The sequence below is a fragment of the Synchiropus splendidus genome, chromosome 12, assembly GCF_027744825.2.
Source record: "Synchiropus splendidus isolate RoL2022-P1 chromosome 12, RoL_Sspl_1.0, whole genome shotgun sequence".
NCBI lineage: Eukaryota > Metazoa > Chordata > Actinopteri > Syngnathiformes > Callionymidae > Synchiropus > Synchiropus splendidus.
This window is the reverse complement of record NC_071345.1, coordinates 19,114,957-19,135,537: the sequence shown is the minus strand read 5'-3', so window position 1 is coordinate 19,135,537 and position 20,581 is coordinate 19,114,957. Positions and strand designations below refer to the sequence as shown.

General features: G+C 40.2%; 1 protein-coding gene across 5 annotated transcripts in view; it reads right to left on the bottom strand.

Moving 5' to 3' along the window:
* LOC128767966 (intermembrane lipid transfer protein VPS13B-like) overlaps positions 1-20,581 on the bottom strand; it is a 252,311-nt gene that overhangs the window by 188,387 nt on the left and 43,343 nt on the right. For all 5 annotated transcript variants that reach the window (XM_053880402.1, XM_053880401.1, XM_053880404.1 and 2 more), the window contains 3 exons: positions 17,441-17,625; positions 7,812-7,946; positions 7,176-7,352 (listed from right to left, as the gene is read on the bottom strand). In XM_053880402.1, coding sequence (XP_053736377.1) covers positions 7,176-7,352; positions 7,812-7,946; positions 17,441-17,625 — 497 coding nt within the window. The remainder of the gene's footprint in view (positions 1-7,175; positions 7,353-7,811; positions 7,947-17,440; positions 17,626-20,581) is intronic.

The window sequence follows — 20,581 nt, the reverse complement described above, 5'->3', positions numbered from 1 at the left end:
AAATTTGAAGGGTGAAATCACTGGGTACATGCCGACAATATTGGATACCTTTTTCTGTTGCCTGATACGTCCCACTGTTTGTCCAATATGTTCCGTGTGTTCAAACAACCTGGCCTCCCTAACTTTGTCTCCCAACTTTTCAACACGAGCTGTAACTTATTTCTATTGCTATCTATGGTCATCTCTTTACTGTCTCGAAACCATACATCATAGCAGGTCTCACTACAGTTCAATAAAGCTTCCCATTCACTCTAGCTGCCACTCATCTGTCACAAAACACAGCTGACAGTTGGTGTTGCATTTGGATCCAAACCTGCACTCATGAAACATAGATGTTTTCCCCGTTTTGGAAGCAGGGCGCTCAACCTGGATAAATAATTACCATTCCAATTCAAAGTTGGGAATTTCATCATGAATGTTTACGTTGAAGTCATCCACTTATTTAAAGTCACACAGTCAAAAAAAATCTGAAAACTCTGAAAAACTGACCAAGCTTGTTCTTGTTTTAAAGAATCTACATGTTGTTCCTTGTTTTGCTTGATTTCAAAGGAATTTACTTACTTACTTTACTATTTATTGGAGATTTGGTTTAGTTTTTTTCTTATTATTTGGGGTAAAAACTAAACTGAATCATACCATTGGTCGAGAAAACTGTTAGAGATTGATTGTGAGAGAATGAACGCAGGTGAATAAAAGTAATCAATGAAACCATGGTTAATGAGGAAAGTACAGTAAAAGTAATTCACAGAAAGGTGTATCAGTTTGGACAAAGCTGCTATGGCCGTTTCATGTTCACAGGTTTTTGATCAGTGACTGATGGAAAGAGAGATAATCACCATAAAGCAGACCCAGACAAAGTCACGCTCCAACTGAAGCCAGACTTTAGTATCAGCTTTTATCCCCTCTATGTTGTCACCAGTCTCCACCCCTCAGCCTCACACTTCAGCCAGGTTTTAAGCACTGTGAGAGTGGCCTAAGTAGTCAACACTTCACAGATGAACAGCTCCAGTAATGGGCTATGATTGACCTCAATATCCCACTCTGAGTGGGTTCCCTTGTTCCAATGTCTACTTTCCTTCATGCATAAAGATACTCTTAAGGAAAGTCTGACATGAAGATGAAGACTGACCCGCACAGGTAATATAAATCGCAACAATCTGCCATAGGGATTGTTATCTTTTATGAATGAAAGAAAAATGTATATATTTTTTTACCCCTATTACCATGTTGAATAAGCTTCTGCATGTATTCCTTCAGACATTGGTGTTTAATAAATGTTGCCTCTCATCTTTTGTGCTCGGTAAGTTTATTAGCCAAAGCGGACTCAAGTCAGCAGCTTAAAGTCATCTTTCTGCAGCTTGAGACAAAGCCAGACTGCTGATTTAACACTCAATAGAGTGAGCGAACACATGCACATGAGTGGAAAAGAGCATGATAGATGGACATATGAAAGTACTAAGGGCCTTTGAAAGAATGTAATGAAGGAGGCTATCAAGGGAATTCCCAAAATTCACACCTCATCTACGATGCAACCCATTCAATGGATAATGTTTCAGAAGCAAGGGTGTGCGTGCGGCCTGCTTCAATGCAAGCATGCTTCAAAGTGCGTGTGCACTTTCACCAGTGTGTGAGTGAAATGGTCAGATCAAAGTCAGGTGGTGCCTTTTTCCCACCCGCTGTCATTAGTTGGGGGCTCCTCAGTTTCGGAACGTATACCATCGTTGAAAGAAACGTTTTCACAGTTTTGGATGGCTGTACACAAATAAACGTTGAGAGCGAGAGAATTCAGGTCTCATCAACAAAATCCATAAGTCAGGACCAAGTTGAATTTTTTACCAGGCTGTCTTTTGCTACCCACAGTTTCTGCCATCTTATTCTGTATCTCCCTACCGTGTATATATATATAAATCTGGATGCTTAGAAACATCAATTTATTATTATTATTATCATTATTTACAAAACATTTGTCACCATCTTTATGCTAAAACAATTTAATGTCCATCAACACACTGGCTCGCATGCAAGGAGACACGATCAATGAATCACCACAGATTAGCCGAGCAGCAGCATAAATTGGGGAGAAAAAATGGTCCATTAAAGACATGCCATGGCCATCATACTATATAATCCCGGACGCTATTCTTCTACAGAAGAGAATAAGAGAATTCACTCTTAGGGGAAACTTAAGCTGCTTTGAAGTTGCTTTGCTTGGCTTTCTCAGCAGACTCATTTGTGGCCATTTATGGTCAAATCTGAATGAGATGAAGTAACAGTTCCCCAAATTGCCATTTCTTCCGTTTTAGCCATTCAGACAGTCTCAGAGATATATGGTCAGAACAACAAATATTTAGCACTAATTGTGAGGAATTATGATCATCTGACACTGAAACTGTGACTCTAGCACAAGGCAGAAAACTATAATCGTGACACACTCCCGACATTTGGCGAAATAATCAACACAAGTACAACCAGAAAGTTTTATTCCATTCAATAAACATTTAAAGTCAAGGTTGTTATCATGGCAAAAAATGAGTGACATATACGAGTAGGGAAAGCACATAAATGGAGTAAATAAATCAACGGAGTGAATAAATCTAAAATTCACTATTTACATGTAGGCATTCAAACAAAAACTTTAAGAACAACAGATGACTAAGACCAGTGTTCATAAAAGAAAAATGAATGTGCACTCTTGGAACTATTCCCACAGTTACTTTGGTTTGGTAAAATGATCAAAACTATGGGGCTTGATGGGGAACATCTTTAACATTCGCTCTGGTCTCAGTTTGCTTGATTAAATGTAGCATTTTGAGATCCCAGAGTTCTGAGAAAAGCATAAATCATTGTCTCGCAGCTGCTGGCGTGCCTGGGGAAAACACATGCTAACCCTCACTCACTCTTTCTCCCTTTCGTCTTCTGCCTGATCATAAAGCACACCCGATCCAGCAGTCCCTCCTTCTCTGGCCTTAGTCTCTGTGGCCAGTTTTTGAGGAGGGGGGGAACACCTGCGGGCTGCCGCTCGCCCTGTAGTTCAACAAAAACCACAGCTCCTTACACGCCCTCTGGCCTTCTCCTCCTTCACATGGGCCTTGTCCAAGTCCCCCTTATTCTTTTCCATCAATCAACAGTGACAGTCTAGAGTGCAGGCGAAACGTTGTGGACCAGAACACCACTGGCCACAGATCAAGTTGTCTCATGAGTATCTCATTGGAATGACATCCGACCAAATTCCTAATCTCAGCAAATGTTTAAATAACTTGCCGGTTTAAAAATAAATAAAGAAACCATTAATCTTCAGAAAGAAGAAGAGTACAGGGCGAGAATGCAGGTGAAAGCAAAGAATGAGGGCACTACAGCACAAAGAGATATTGCAAATTCTATTTGAATTAATGAACTAATGTTCATTTGAATCCAACACTTATATACAGGAGTGAAAACCAAAACCAACCAAAAGTGAAATTGAACCTGTCTGCACACTTTTCACACTATTATATCCCAAAGAGATAGCAGTGGCAGAAATTTGAAGGTGAAGCAAAACTGCTGCTGCCATACCTCACGCCAAAAATGTCAACACAATTGTCTCTCTCTTTCTTCCACATAGCTCTCACTCCTGAACATGCCTGCTGGTACACTCTAAAACAGTGCAATTCTGGACATAAAACTTGACCGGTCAATTAAAAATGGGCTGTGTTCTGATCAGGAAAATCACTCAAATGGGGAGCTAAGTTTACACAGAGGTGAGAACCTAGGTTTAGAGTTCCACGGCATGAGTTGGAGATTTTCATCCATCATCCTCGAGTTTCTGGTCAACATAACAGAGGAAAATATACATTTCAAGAATTCTATTAAAGACTTTATTAGTTTGCCTTTCATCAAAGAGAAATGTTTTTTCGTTATCCTAACCGAAATTAAAGAGGAAAAGTTAAATCATGTCTAACATCACACTGAGAGAACAGTCTAGTTATGCATCAGAATTTAAACTTCTACATTAAACTGTCAATATTATGTGTTCCAAAGAGAAGAATTTATCAGAGAAAAAAGCTGTACAACTGGAGGAAAAAATAGATGTCGTTTTACTTAAAACAGTGGATAAATGATAGCAGGATTTATTTTATTTATTTATTTGTTGAGTTAAAAGTGTTGCGCAAGAGTAAGAACTAAGAGACCAATACCTCCTTCATACTCTAAGTACTCTTGAACATGGGACGACTTAACTTTTGGCACATTCATTCTATGAAGAAATGCGGATACCCCCTGCTTTGCTGCTACACCCACCCACCCTCGCTCCTTTAGCAATACGAAGAGGTATGAAGTGCTCAAGCAAGGAAAGAGAAGCACACCCACTGCTGACATTCCCACTGAAAAATCTGGATTCACTGTCATTCACTTGTCAGAGGATGAAGGGGCTGAGAGTGAAGTATCAAAGATGGAAAAGCTCCAAAATATTGAAACCATTGAGGATCAAATCACAGTGGACGTTATACTCTCTGAAGAAGGGTCAGCAGTACAAACACAGGGATTTACTGTTTTCTTGGCAAGTTTCTCTCCACTGTTTTTATAGGTTGGAATCAAAACTAAAAATATTAAGATTGCTAAAGATTTTGCTGGTAAATTTATACTGTTATGTGGAACTATGACTGAAAACGTGAGAGCACGCACCTCGATGTGGACATGCATGGACACATCTGAGAGAAAGCAATCAGACGTACAAAGACACAAAGAAAAGAAAGAAAGAAAGAAAATACAGTGGCAGCGATGAGAAGGATTGCGGGCCACCGCTGCTACACATCTGCTGGCGATATATTCTGCGCTTCTGGTAATCAATCCTCTACCTCCCTTTCACCGTCATCCTCCATACCACGCTGTCTTCTGTTTTTTGTACAGATCACATTACTTTTACATTCAAAAAATATACAGCAGGTTTAGGAGCCAAACCTTTAGTGCAATGAAATCTGTTCCAGCGTTACCAAAACCCACACAAACCTTACAAACACAGAAGGACAATCTTTTCTTACAGTATACAAAGCTTTTTGTCTTTTGCTTTCCGCTCACTCTACTACCACCAGCATAAAAACCACCCAGAGTCACTCTCCTCTCATGTTAACGCTGACATGTTTAAGACCTGAAGGATTCAGAGTATCCATCTAAGCTGCTTGATATAGAAAGTGACATACAATTCTGCAGACAAGCAGTGAAGCAGGGCTACGTGAGCACAAAACTTGGTCACATTCACAATTGAATTCATATTCAAATGAGCATGTGACATAAGCACATTGCACAAGCACAAAGCTACACCAAAGCTCAGCAAATGTGGATCATAGGGAATAGGATTTTCAAGTGTACATCCAATCTTATTTCCATAAGCGCATACAAACTTTCCTTCCTTCCCTTCATTTTCAAGCGTTGCAATAGTTATCCCACCAACTATGTATAGCTGAACTGAAGCTTTTTGGAATGAAAGAATCAGAACACAACATATCTCTCATGTCTGACCCCACCGATCCTCAACTAAAGAGCAAAACCATGCAGCCACCTGAAGACATTGCCTAACAAACCAAGTAGATTGTTTCTACGCAGAAAGCTGCAGGCTGTGTTTGTGGCTAATTAAACTCATCCTTATCAGTTAACATCAAACTGAGACAATTTAAATGGTTAAATAGTTAATTACTTTGAGCGAACGATGCAACAAATGAAGATGCTTGAAAGCGTCGTGAACTTCTACACAGCTGAACACTTCAGATTCAAATTCCATAAATTCCATAATAAATATAAGATAAGTTACACAAATTGTGCGGAAGAAGAATATTGATCCACATATTTTAAATTCAAGAAAAACTCTGGGGGGAAAAAAAGAAATAGTTTAACAGGGCTGCTGATAGCAGCAAAACAACCTGTAAATACCTCATGACCTCACATCTATAGTCCACTCTTGTTCTCAGCTGATTACTCGGCACTAATGATTCAGTTCCTCTGACTGATCAGAGGGCGAAAGTGACGCCAGATCTCATTGTAGGCTGTCAGGACCCTGCCAAACGCACAGCACTAAACACTACCAAGAAAAATCATCAAAAATGGATGCAGTTAAATGTGAATTTTCCTGACAAATACTCACTTCCAATATTGATAGCGAGTAAAATACTGAGTAATATCGCCACTCAGTGAAGTGAAAAACGACAGAAATAGACTTCTTTCCCTTTGTAGGAAAGTAGCGATTTAACACACGATTTATTGAGTTAACACAAGGGATGGGCCAAAAATTCAGCCGTCAAAAATGGGCAAAAGACATTTAGCACCAAAACAACATGGCGGAGAGAGGATGTTGTGATGACACAACCAAAACTGCGGGCAGGTTGCTATAGTTTGGATGCGTCAAACGTGCCTGCGGTGTGGAGGTATTACTACATCTGACAAAGGCCGGCGAATAGCGATTTGTAAGACATGCAAAGCTGTAATATCAAGAGGGAGAGGGTTGTACTTATTACATGTAGGGAAGCAAATCAAACTGCATGTACTTCCTTGCAACTGTACTTTAACTGTTAGCATACAAGTACAATATGAGGTGTTATTTGGACGTAGAAACATGGATGCATGTGGATAGTTACGGGAATGTAACCTCAGTTGTATGAATACGTGCCAAGCTCTCCAACCAGTGCATAGCACAGACTAAATTATTTTACTCATCTCTCTGCACCCTCATTGTCTAAAACGCACAGTTCACATATGTGTCACGGAAATGTTTATGTTATGCTGTTATTATGTTCCAACCTTAAGGGAAAATATTGTCATATCTTTCAGCAGTTGCACCTGTTCTGAATGCACTTAGCAATTGTACAAATTAAAGTTAAAATCTATGTGACTTACATGCATTAGGGTATTTAGGAGAAAATATTTTTAATGATACAATCTTTCAGCATGCTGGACATCATTCATGAGTGGGGTAAAGTTTGACAACAAAATGTTTCATTTTGAATATCATATTACTTAGTAATTGTTTTCCGAATTGAGACATATATGCTATGACAGTGCATTGATTTTTGTGAGATCTATCGGTTGTCAGCAATGGTTTTCTCATTTTCCATATTGGTCATTTTGGTGGAGGTGAATACCCTTATTCCAAAGAGGTTGGTACAAGAAAAGTTTGGTGCCACAATGTTGAATACAGAAACTTGATTTACCTGAATTCCTGCAATCACCGAGCTGAGGGACCTGAACCGAAAACGCCATCAGGTCAGGAGCAAGAAGAGACTCTGGTTTACGGATCTCGTTCAGCCATCGGCTTGTGTGAAGTTCTTTCGTGTCAGATGGGCCTTGGATGAGAGGAACCAGCTTCTCCTTAACACCTTCAGTCGAACCTGACAGGGATACATAAAGAAGTAGTAACCAAGGAGATGGAAAGCGAGAAATCATTAAAAGCCCAAAAAGCCAAGTACATTTCTTAAAAAACAAAAAGCAGAGATTGATAATAATAAAAAATAAATCAATAATATTTTCAAAAGTGACCAGTGAACTTTAATCGGTCATCTGGGCATTTTCAATTGGACGCATTTGGCTCAAAGTTGAGCCGTAATTGAGTGAGTGTGAACTATCTCCTTGTTTAATCTTCTGGACTCAAATGCACCAACCATCAATGCCATCAGTCTCAAAGGTAAACAGCACCTCTGTGTCACAAATCAGATTAACGCGGGGAAATAAAGCATGCAGGAAAAATGGATGGAATAGAGTGAAAATACAAGATTAAAGAAGACTCCTTTGCCTGAGTCTCCCCCTTCTACCCAGGCTGTAAAGTTTTAACAGGGCACAGCTGCACACACCTGGGGTCCTGGCACACACTTTTACTGCTCCCACGGTTCCTGCGGCGCATTTCACCGTAGCACGGCTGCAGTACTTCAGCTCCAGGTTTTGGATCGAGCCCTCAAGAGTTGGTGACGGGCCTGGAGATTTCACACCTAATTAAAGAAAAGGGGGGGGGAAAGGGGTGAAGTGAAGTGCTGTCGGACAGGTTTAACCACCATTGCTGTGGCTTCATTCAACACTTGACTGGCCTTGAATTGATCTTACCCTTCTTTTACCCAAAATGTACCAAAACAGAGCTCTCTGACCAGAGTTGAGAGTTTACTTTTTAATAGTTATTGCAGCGATTGAGTTCCCATGCGCCAGGTTGATTGCACCACCTGATGTCTAGTGTTTGCTATCTAGTGATACTGAATGGTGACCTAAACAGTTCCCATGATGCTGTGCGGTCCACTCAACCAATCACAGTGGTTGATTGCTACAACATGGTTCCGCCTCTATAGCATGTCTATAAGATGGAGTCTATCTCACACAATGTCTTGAATACCAATACCTTGAAGGATGTCGGCATATTGCAGCAACAACTGAAGTCAAAGCTCCAATTATAAGGGAGTTAAGTTCCTAATGTAACTCTGCTACAGTGTCTATTCTCTGGTGGTGCTTGTTAAGCAAATCAATAGGATGCTCTCCAGATGAAATAACTTTACTGAATGTGCAAGAAGTAAAGAAGTAAATCCACAGTTGAGTGAAGTAGGTAACTTGGACTGTTACAATGAGTAATGGGCCAATATAAAGGATATATATTTCCTTGACAATATCCAATATAGTCACTTCAGCTTAGTGTCAACTACCACTCAGCCAACAACAGAATTACATCACACTGTTCTTAAGTGCTCCTCACTCCAGGATTATGGATCTAAATCTCTCCAACAGCGGAATATATATTCAACTGCCATCTTTCCAAACACAGACAATTTGCACTGTGGTGAGGAAAGAGTGGTGGGGAGGGGATTACATATTTATCATTACGATGTGTCAATGTTATTTCTATGGTGAGAATGCAGTTTGAACTCGTAATGAAGGAAATTGGAATAGTGAGATGGCTTAAAGATATTACAGTTTAGGGAGTAACGTGCCAAACCGCCTGTTGAGCGGACAGGGGGATTCATTCATCACATGCACATTCTTCCAGCAAGCTATAACTGTCCAAAGTAATCACATTCAATTCTTACATCACCTGTTCTGATAAGGCCTCTCAAAATCATTCCCCACTTGCAGCGTTAACACTTCATTTCCTACAGGCAATGGAGATGTTTAAAGGTTTGAAATGTCATGACGAAGGACAAACAGTTCATGTGTCTCCTTAGTGTCTAGGTCAGCTTCCTCCCCCTCTTTATAAACAACCATCTGGTCCTCAACAATCGTAATTCTGAAACAATTTAAAATTGTACTTTGTGACGCAAACACATAACAGAGTAATGTGAAAGAACAGGATGTTGATTACAGACGCAGTTAGCCAGCCAATTTGAGCAGGGGAAATTGCTGGAATATTTAACCACAGATGTCCTTTCCTTGCCTCAGACAAATTACCTTGAAACTTCTCGTGCTGTCCAAGAGTGACAAGAAATACCTTGAACCAAATCAATGAGCAGCATGTCTATAAAGTCACTCTATCGTCCAACATACTTATTACACAAGCAAAGCAAAAAACAAACAAACAAAAACTCAGTTATCGCATTCTATGTTATAATGTTAATGCAGTGTTAACACAGCTCAGTCAAATTAACAATGTAAAAGGAACAATTTTTTACAGTATTTTTCTGTTACCTATCAATATCACAGCAAGTATGCAATGCGATTAAAACTGATAACTCAGGACAAAACAAAACAAATCTGATTAAAATATCTTAATTTTGCCTTTGTATTACCTTTTATGGTAGAGACACCCCATGTATGATGGAAAGACTAACCCAGTATAATGAGTTAATGTTTATTGTTTTGTTTTAGTTCTATATCTAGAATGAACAAAAAGTGCAAATTCTGTATCTTATGTTTCAACAGAGTTCAACAGATGACAATGAATAAGTGTCACAACTGCAATTTAATGAATCAGGATTCATTAAATTGCAGCTCTAATGGTAAGGACTGTGGGCAAAACTGCAGCAGGACAGATTATTTTCTTTCTTCAGCCACTGACTTTTCCCTTCTATATTATGTGAGTCCCTTTGCTCTGTTCTTAAACATAGCCATTGAAAAAAACTGGATTCCAGTCAGGAACATAACATAGGCAATTCCGTCTCAGTTGCCTCTTTGATAAATGGAAAAAGGGATATTACTCCAACACTTGCCTATGTAGATGTCCAAGAGGCCATGGCGCACCTGCTAGGGTGGTAGTTGGTGCGTGGGGGGGGGGTTCCTAACAATGTTTTGGCCAGCTGTTAGGACTATTAAAAAAAATGTGGAATGCAGGAAGAGAAAAACACAGGTTGGTAGTTTGCCCACATGAACTTTGTTATTTAGTATGGTTTATGTGTATAATGCACGAGTGTGTGTATTACAACCAGACGTGTGAGTGGTCTACATGTGACTGAGTTAAATGGATGTGTGTGGTGCTGTTATTTGTCAAACGAGGGCAGGTGTGAGGAGTTCATAAACACACAGCTTGGGGCCAGAGGCTAAGGCACTCCATCAAACACGGCGAGGGCAACGGCGGGCAGCTGGATTTGACATCCTGAACATAGAGTGTGGAAACATGAAGAAAGAAAACAGCAGAATAACGGAAAGGGGAGAAGGAGGTGGGGTGTAACAGGAGAGATGTGTGTGCAGTCGTAGGTGGATGGAGCTTTTTTGTTTTAGGTGAGTGTCTGACACTGCCGCCACTATGTCAGTCTATTGGTGTGTTAATGAGAGATGGCAATAGTGTGTGTGTGTGTGTGTGCATATATAATTTAGTATTTTATAAAAATAGTATTATATATTATATTTAGTAGGGCTGAAAAAACTAACATCACAAAGATAATATGACAATAATAATGATAAATAATAATAATTTGTTAGATAATGGGCATTAAATGCGTGTAAGGTTCTGACCCAGCCACTCTTATTTCACTCAAAAAACAGGCTCTAGTTGTCTATCGTATATTGCATTAGATTAGATTGGTTGGGCTTTTTCTGAGATGCATTTTACTAATTCTTTACCAGACTAGTAAAGACTTGTTACAAGACTTGTTTACAATGGAATTACTTAACTTCACACTGTTGATCACTCTTAGTTACCTACATTACCTAATTACCCACAGTGGCCACTAGTTGATGTCAAGTTTACCATTGTCAGACTCACGTTGCCACTCCTTCTTGAGCTATGCTCAATCACAAGGAAATACTGTAAGTGAATGTATGCCAAGTGGAACGTCCCCTCAGAAGTAGGCACTTTATATTGCAGATACCCTGGTCAGATATTTACAAAGTCAACAAGACATATTAAAGTGTTAATCGATTTAATTGAAACAGCTGTAATGTATCACTGCTCTAAAGCGATTACTGCCTCAAACACAGCCAGGTCAACCTCTCATTCCTCATATGCATGTATAAAACAAATCCAACATGCATTAAGATGGGCACCATAATCTAAATGGCATTGAGATAAGGTACACCATACCGCCCATTCACCAAAGGTCAAATGCAGAAAAGAAAAAGACTTTCCTCAAAGCAAAAGGTCTGGCTCACAGAAGCAATGACTTCGAGTAAAAAAGGTAGAGGTAGACAAGCAGGGTAGACTGAGACCAGCCAGCTGAACCATTAAGTAGTGATGCAGAAACAATAACTGTCTCCAGTGTCGGGAGGGGCTGAAGCAGGAGCAGTAAGTAGGAGCAGAAGGTCTGCTGGCTCAGGTCCAGAGGCTGACACACAGCTAAAATGTAACTTGGATCTTAAGACATTTTTTTTTTCTTCAATATAGCTTGCAGAGTTCTAAAAGATAAGAAAAGACTCCCCGGATCAGAAAAAAAAAACATTAAAAAAGTGACCAAATTACATTGTATTATTTAAACAACACTAACTGTCAATCTATTATTACTTAATTATATAGATTTATCTGGTATCATTCATATTATTATAGGGGGGATTCACAAGAAACCCTTGAAAAAAGCAGATTTAAAAAGCCATCAAAATAATTAAACGTCAATGTAGATCAAGTTTATAGGTACAAATATGAGCCAGGGTGAGAAATAGATCAAAACAGGCCACACGGACAGAACAATAAAACCAGTGGCTTAACTTGGCATACAAGCACATGAAACCTTAAGCAGACATGGGAGCAAGTGGTACTTGTTGCAGTAAATGGGGATATACAGACAGTGATGGGCCTAAGTGTTGGTGGTTGCAGAGGCTGGGGGTACAATTTTCCTGATTTCCATACCCTCCAGGTGTTGCCTGTTTTTCTGTCTGCCTGCTACAGAAGTGACACATGTTTTCGGCTCATTCAGGCTACGGTTCTCTCTGCCACCGAATTACCACAATTAGGGAGTTTTCACGAGGAAGCAATTTGAGCAACACTAATGGGCCTAGGCAGTGGGCTTTGAAAGTGAAAAGGGGTCATTGGACTACAATACTGAACAAACCGAGAAGATTTTGTCATAGAGAGCCAGTTGGAGGGAAGCTAAAGAGAATGAAGGAGTGCGACTTGTACATGGAGAGCTGAGGAAAAACTCCAGCTACTCATCAGTAAAGTAAAAGACCTTAAAGCACAACTATGAACGAGAGCTCTTGAATTCCAATCCCACATATCCAATGGCCAATGCAGCCCTGTCGAAGCCACAGTTAGGAACAGATTCAAAATGTGGTCAAACAATAAAAGATGCTTGAAACGGCAAACCACAGCAAATGACACGACACCCCACGTGGCTCCACGTCACCATAAGGTTGCTTCGGAGTTGCTCACCCTGCTATCATTCATGAATATTCTTGTTCAACACGCATCAATAACTCATAACCATTTCTGGGTACAATACATTTGAATTTTCAGTCATTCGCCACTATGAGGCAAAATTTTAAATACTATAGTTTTTCACAGTAGATTCACAACTCTGTGACATGTCTGCGATCATCACAACCATTGGATGGAACAACCAGTGGGTCGTAGGGAACCAATTCTGCAGACTGTGAAAGATAACATGGAGGCAAGTTGATATATTTAGAGACATCTCAAGACATATCCTGACGAGACCTTAAAGCCACCATGTTGTGGGGATCTAGATACATTCCAGGTTAGATGTACCAGATGTGCAAGGGCAATGCATCAGGCAAAACTTTTCACCGAGAAGTCTCAACACTAGGGAGGATGACTAAGATACGTTAAGGTGAAGAACACTGACAAGCTGTTACAAACCATCATGGGAAAGAAACACCAGCGGACAAGGTTGGGCAAGAGTTTAAGGAGAAGAATGCCTAACTCTTCTTCTTGATGTATTGCTAAGTATATGATAAATACATTCAATACAGTGAGGTCATTTATCACTAGTCTGCAGTTTTCACTCAGGTCTGAGAACAAATTGTATTTCCTACCATTAAGAATTATGCTTTATTGCGGAAAAAAGCTGATGTGAAGTTGCATTTCTTTACCATTTACATTCACCATGTTTAGATTTTTTTCATCAAACATTTAACCCAAATGCACGCAGATAGAAGGTAAGCCTTTGTAAGGGGACTGGGTTTGACGCAGGCTGTGGTTCCATTTCATTAAGGAGCAAAACTCAACCACTAAACATGCCATGATCTGGCTAAATATACAAATGTCTGGGTGTGATTACTCATAAAAGACTACAGAAGGCTTATGTTCTAAATCAATGTTGCTGGAATCTATTATTAGCATGAGTGACAGAAAAAGAGCAGAAACCACTGGGAGGACAAAAGCAATGGACTGAGGCCGGTGTCTGGTTTGACTTAAAACACAATCACAATACACAGAGGAAAGCAAGTACGTCTGTGGCTCATTGAAGTTTGCATTGACAAGCGCAGTCTTAAGTTTGGTTTTAGAGTTATCCATTGGTTCTCTGATGCTGACAACATGTTCTAAATGTCATGAATGAGGTTGTGTTGGGATGGAATAGACCCCTACACTTAACTTTTCTTCCTGCCTTTATGTCAATCTGCGAAAGAGATAACCAGACAGACACAAACCAATATATTACCTCCTCAAAAAAGAATGACTACCCAAAGCCACGGGCCAAGCTTGACTGAAACAGACATCTCTGGGATTACATTATGCTTCGAATCGCTTTACTGACATCCTTGACAACCAGAAACCCAGAAAAGTTTAAGGTTTGTGTCTTTGTTTCATTTTAATCACAGGGTAATGCAAAGGGACCAACAATATAAACAGTGTCCTCAGATGATGATCAGGTAAATACTCCTCATGTCTCTTTTGATGAATAAAGAAAACATTAACCATATGAGTTAGAAAATTCAAACAGGAAAACAGTATAAATAGTAAGTTTCAAACTTAACTTCACTTCAGCTTGGACACAAAACAGGGATACTTGCAGAGTATTATTGTGTTTACCTGAAATGGTTGAGCAGCTGATTATTGGATTAATAGATCCAACTCATGATGTCTCACCCAAACAAATTCCAACACAAGAAGAGGAGCAGCTAATTTTACATAACAAACAGACTACATCAAGTGACAGAATATCCATCAGAGATATCTGAACTGACTTCAAACAACAGCACAGAGTGGTTTGAGTTTACATGCTGTCATGAGGGGAGAAACATAAAAAAACTACCGAGAGTGCAACACAATGTCCCAATGACAAAGTATTGTTTAAAAGAAATTATGCATCTCCCAATGATAATGAATGCTTTCAAAAATTCCTGTATCCAGAGAGCGATCCAGATCACTCCCCAAATTGAATACATTTTTTCCTCTTCCCAATCGACATTTCCTGAAAATGTTCATAATCAAAATCAAAATAGTTAGTATCAACAACATGATATGTACTCTTACTACAAAAGGCACTGACAGTAAAAAAAAAGAAAGAAAAGATGTATAATAACCTGGTCAGATCATGAACACCTAGAGACTTCCAGCAAACCACTCACTACAAATAATAGCCAAGCTATACTTCCATAGAGCTACAGACAACACAGTTTCCCTCTGGAAGTCATGACAAAATGTATCAGGTATCTACAGCGATACAGTTACATGGAAGTGGGGACTTTTTTGAACAGCAAACTCAAAGGGCTATTACCAACATTGATTGGGCAGCAGCATCACAAGGGGATTTGCGTCAGACTCATACTCTTTCAGGCAGCAAGATCACAGGGATGTGAATTGCTGGCCATGACAGGGGCAGCCTTTTTCAAGCAGTGCAAAAAAGCGTAAAAACTGTTGTTGACGTGGTATTTTATAAAATACAATTTGTCCCCAAGCAATAAAACACATCACCCTGATGAAATATATTTAACACACCAAGCAATTTATAGCATAAGGGTGTGCAACAGCAATGCAGCAATGGCGCATTTGTGGCCATGTGATATACATGTCACCACCAAACACTGGCTTGAGTCAAATAAAAGAGTGCCAATGATAACTTCAGACTCCCCGTCTGTGGTCTATGCTAAGATCTAAGATTGGATTGATGTGTGAAGAAACAATGATAGTAAAAAGGATGTGTTGTTTTAACTGTAAGAAACCCTAACATGAGAAGAAACATAGAACTAACTATTGGTAGGCAAGCTGCCACAAATGCTACTTTTGAAATGAGTGTTTGGATAAGGATGGAACGATTCATATAAGAAGTGCTACAACATTAATCAATCAAACAAAATATCTAAATCAGCATTTTTTCTGAGACTGCAGTTGAAAAACCAGTGTGTTTTAATTTCCCATATCAACGGAAAGAGTACTTTCCCATAACGGGACACATTCTCTGCACAAGACACACTTACAGGCCACACAATGGCCTGACTCAAAAAGTGTGTAGGGAGGTCACTGTGGTCAGTCAGTCGCTAAACTGAGGTTAGAAGTGGCCAGAAGCCACAATAGGCAGAAATTACAGACTCTGCCGTGGCCGCTACTGCAAACCACAAATGTATCCCAAAAGTATAAACAATGGGAAAATGTAACATGGTTTGGCAACTAACAAACAGTGCATGCAGAATGCAGAAAAAATACTGAAGACCAAAATGATGACCAAAAGATGAAAAGACAATGCCAAAATCATCTCAACGAACTTGGGCACTACTACAGTATGTTTTTGACAAATAAAAAAAACAACTATTTGCGCTTTGAGGAAATTCTGGACAACAACAAATGCTCTGGTACTTCCTCAACCACGCTTCCACCTCTTGCAGCTGTATTCCGGTCCCAGGCAGCTCATTTAAATTGGAGCATATTTTATTATGGAAACCTTTAACCATCCTTTCAATATCTTGAGATTAAAACTGATGTCTTAATGAGTTTTCCCCTCCTGCTTGGGATTTCTTTGTAGGAGGATGAAAAGCTTGAACACTTCCCGGTGAAGGACACTGACCATCTGTGTTATCAGCAAGGCTCTCTGATATGGGACACCTTCCACAACTTAAAAACACCAACTCGAAAAGTTTGGAGAAATGGGTTTTGTATTTGACATGCTGCATATTCAACATAAATGTCTGAGTAAAGATGAAAACAGACAAATTAAAGGTGAAAAAAAAATAAAACCAGCAGCTGTGGTGTACGTGTTTCTTACTTACTAGTGCACAGTTAACTTACCAGAAGCAATGACAAGTTTCAAGATTCTGAACATAATTATTCTAGATTCATGTCAACAAATCAGCAGAGCAAAAATTTAGCTCTCCATCTGTCTACAGCCTGTGACCACTACTCTATTTCAACACCGATCCAACACAGACCTAGACATCCTTGGTTGTATCATAGGAATGATTGTGGAGTTTTTTCCCCACTAAACAGATACTTACACAACACATCACCCCTTCCCCTCCACTTTATGCCTGCTGAGCCCACCCCCTCGCTTACCCCCAAGTCCTTTCCAACCTGCCAGCATATAAACCAGATGTGAAAATGTTTCTCTGTGTTGCTATTCAAACACAGTCACCAGAGAAAGGCAGAGTGAAGGGGAGAGGAATATTTGACTTCACTCCACAGGAGACCAGTTTAACAAAAATTGGCGGCTACACACTGGTGCAAAAGGTAGCTAGGCTCGTTTGGCCAAGGGGGAATGTTGACGGCATAGCACACAACATGATCCTAATGAGTTGGAAAAACTCTGGTCCTCCAGAGGGATGGCCAGATGCTACCGTCATAAGAAAAGCTACTGTTTCATTAAAATCAGGCCGAGCCATCTCTTTAACTGAACTTTGATTCAAAAATAAAGGTATCACAACATGTCCATGACATGAGGCGTGACACCTTGTAATTTCATGTTCCATCAGTTGTTCAATTACACGGAAAATACTTTGCTCACCCTAAGACAAATTTGCTACAAATACATATTTACAAAACCCTTGACAAAGTTCAACTTTTACAACAGAGAACATCCCTTTGAAATTGTCTCAGTATGAACATACTACATGAAATAAACGTATAGATGAAGCAGCATGGTTGTGGTATATAACTTTTTCATTACAAAATAACAATACTGAACTTTACCTTGGGCTTTGAACACTTCGCTGATGAGGCTTTCGCTGAAAGTCATTGCTGCTCCATTGCTGCATTGGAGGGTCCAGCTCTGGCAGATGGCTTGGAGCACGAGAGTCTGGGCCCTAGTAGCCTGTAGCGTGAAATGTGGGAGCTCAAAAATGAACTCTGTGGTCGGCACAGCGGATCTCTGAATCCTGTAGCAAAGGGACAACAAACAAATACATTACAGGGCATTAGCATTCCTACTCCGTGAGAAGCACGATCTGGTGTACCATGGAAGCATGGCACCACCGTCTTGATCAACATATAAGAGCAAAAATTATCCTCACACCCAACAAACAGAAGAATCGCATTTAAAACTTCCACAAATCTGTCACAGTCAGATGAAAGTATAAAACTGCTTGTTGATTCCTTGAAACGGTATGAGTCCATTCCAAAATCTAATTCAGTAGTAGCCGAGTGCAAGCCAAGCTTCGCAGTTTGATGTGACTTGCCTCTTTGCCACAAACCTGTTTCTAACTCTCCGTCAAATTATGTGGATGATTTATGTGAAAAGATGTTCAACCCAGAAACCTGACTCTGAAAAAGATCTCAGAGCATTAAACATCATTTGTCTCTCGAAGCACACCAGTTGTCTGTGTGTTTGTGCATGTAGGTGTGAGTGTGCGTGCACAAGTGTGTGCATGTGTGTCTGACAAGTTGATGAGTGGTGCGTTCAGGGAGATGAGGTCACAGTACAGTTGGATGGAGTCCTCCAAGCATCCGTCTATCAAAACCTTACTGGACCACGGTCTCATTTATCCCCTTCCAAACAAGCCGGAATATAACACAAAAGACACACATCAAGATGCCACTCGAGGGTTCAGCTAATAACGGTCACCTTAAATGATGGTTACATCTACGTCTCATTGGTACATGAGAAAACAAGCATATGCTTCTCATGCCTTCAATGCCACAAAGGCATGTGTGTGTGATCCCGTGTCCGACCAGCCGACCATCTGCAACAGTGAAGAGGGAAAATCCCTGGACTGGAAAAATACACAGGGACATGCAGACAACAAAACAAGCCTATTTGGTTCCATTCTCTGGGCAGTGCACAGGATTTTTGGCATTGGCAACGTCCCATATATAGCCTTACATCATCTTTCAGTGGGTGTGCACATGTGCATGTTCTGACTCCATACTATAACGTCAGGAAAAATAAAAATAAAAAAAAAATTATGCCCACCAGAGCAGTGGCATTAAGAGAATGGTGACGAATTCTAGCAATGGCTGATGCATCTTAGTAACAAGCATCACACTGCATTTATTCACACATCCATTTTGGTTTGAAACCAGACAGTGTGGGATATGTCATGGGGTTCTCCCGCCATTCGGCAGTTCTGCAATCGTTTAACTCCTCTGCTTCCCTCCCTCTCCTTCTCTCTGTCTCTTTATCTTTCCCTTTCTTCTGCTCCTGGGTGGTTCGCCAGGGTGACATGAGCAGTTAGTTGCACACAGGCGAACTGAGAGTTCTTAACAGCCTGCTGTCTGGGATGGGGGGGTATGAGACATAAAGCACGGGTTTGATAAAAGAACATGTAAGCGTGAAGAAAAAAAGCTTCAATCATGACAGGGTCAGCAAGTTTACCTAGACAGCAACATGTGGCAATTCTTGGAACATGTGGCACATTTGGCAGCATCCCGGCGCATGCAATGCCACTCTATTCTATTATGGAGATCACTATTGTTGCGGACCATAGAACAACACATCAATCATGAAGGTTCCATGTGTTTTCATGTGTGCGTGCACAGCAAAATATTGAGCAAATGAAAGTGAAGGGCACCCAGTAACAACAGTGTTCCCACATGCAGAGCAAATGTGCCTCGGCATCCACTTCAATGGAGAGACTGGCAAACGATTAAAGTTTGTTGGCTTATTCCTGTGTTTATGGCATTAAAGCAGGCAAGCTGTCATGGGCATGCGGTCGTCTGAAACTTTAATTGTGCACCTGCATTTATTATATTACGCTCAATTGTTTGCTAACATTAACTTGGCTGTTGGGATTAAATGAGAAGCAGAAACTCTCATTAGGGCATTTTGGGAATGCTAACAGCAGAGGACGACCAGACACTTACCAGGTTCCATTAGGTAGCTGGCAGGGTGGTGGTTTTTCGCCGAAATGTGGTAAACAGATTTCCTACACATAAGACTTGCACTCTTACCCAGCTTTTAGGGGATGAAAACCATATTTAAGTTATTGGTGATTCTCATGGTTGTAAGAAGACATGACAAAGAGCTCGCTGCTCACACTCTGCCAGACAACAATAATCATCACTATGTCAAGGCAGGGAAAGGGTATCACCATGGAGCCACGTCAGTCAAAGACAGCCTCATCATCACCAACCCATCATACCAGGACTCGCCGTTAAAGCAGCAATAGGCACGGTGATAAGAGGAATACCGGACTATAATAAATGCTGCCATTAGTGTACTTTCTTCCTGCTTTACTGCATACTTTGCCATCAACAAGATGTGGCCAAATGCAGCCAACACTGCACACTATTTCTACTTCTTATCTGAAAATGAAAGACATTTCAGTGAGTTTGCCAATCAATATCACAATCGTAAAAAGCATGAACAACCATACAGTCTAGCCAAAGAGTTAAAAAACATGTCTAACTCCAGTCTACACAGTCAGACAACTCAATAAAAAAAATACTTGTTTATATAGAAAGCAACAAAAGGTTGGCTTCCCAGCTTTTGAACTTTTAAATGCTAATAAAAAAATGTCCTTGGCATGAACTGAGTAGTCTTTGGAAAGAGCCGAAACTGACCTCACGGTAGTGCTTACAGTCAGTAACTTATCCAGTGAAAAACAGAGATCACCAGGAATATGTTGAAAGGAAATCAAAATTAGTCAGGAGCTATAAAAAAAATAAGGTGTTTTACTTTTGGGCATTTATGTATTTCAACAACATGAGGGTTAATTTCCAAGCCTGTCACCTGTGCACTCACTGATTGTCAGGTTACCATCTGATGGGACACTCACTCATAACTCGGACACAGACCCATACACACAAACGTATGAATGCGCACACACAAACTTGCATGCGAGGATACAGTCAGTGGCTGCCTGTCCACTGTCCCTGTCAGAAACACGTAGAACA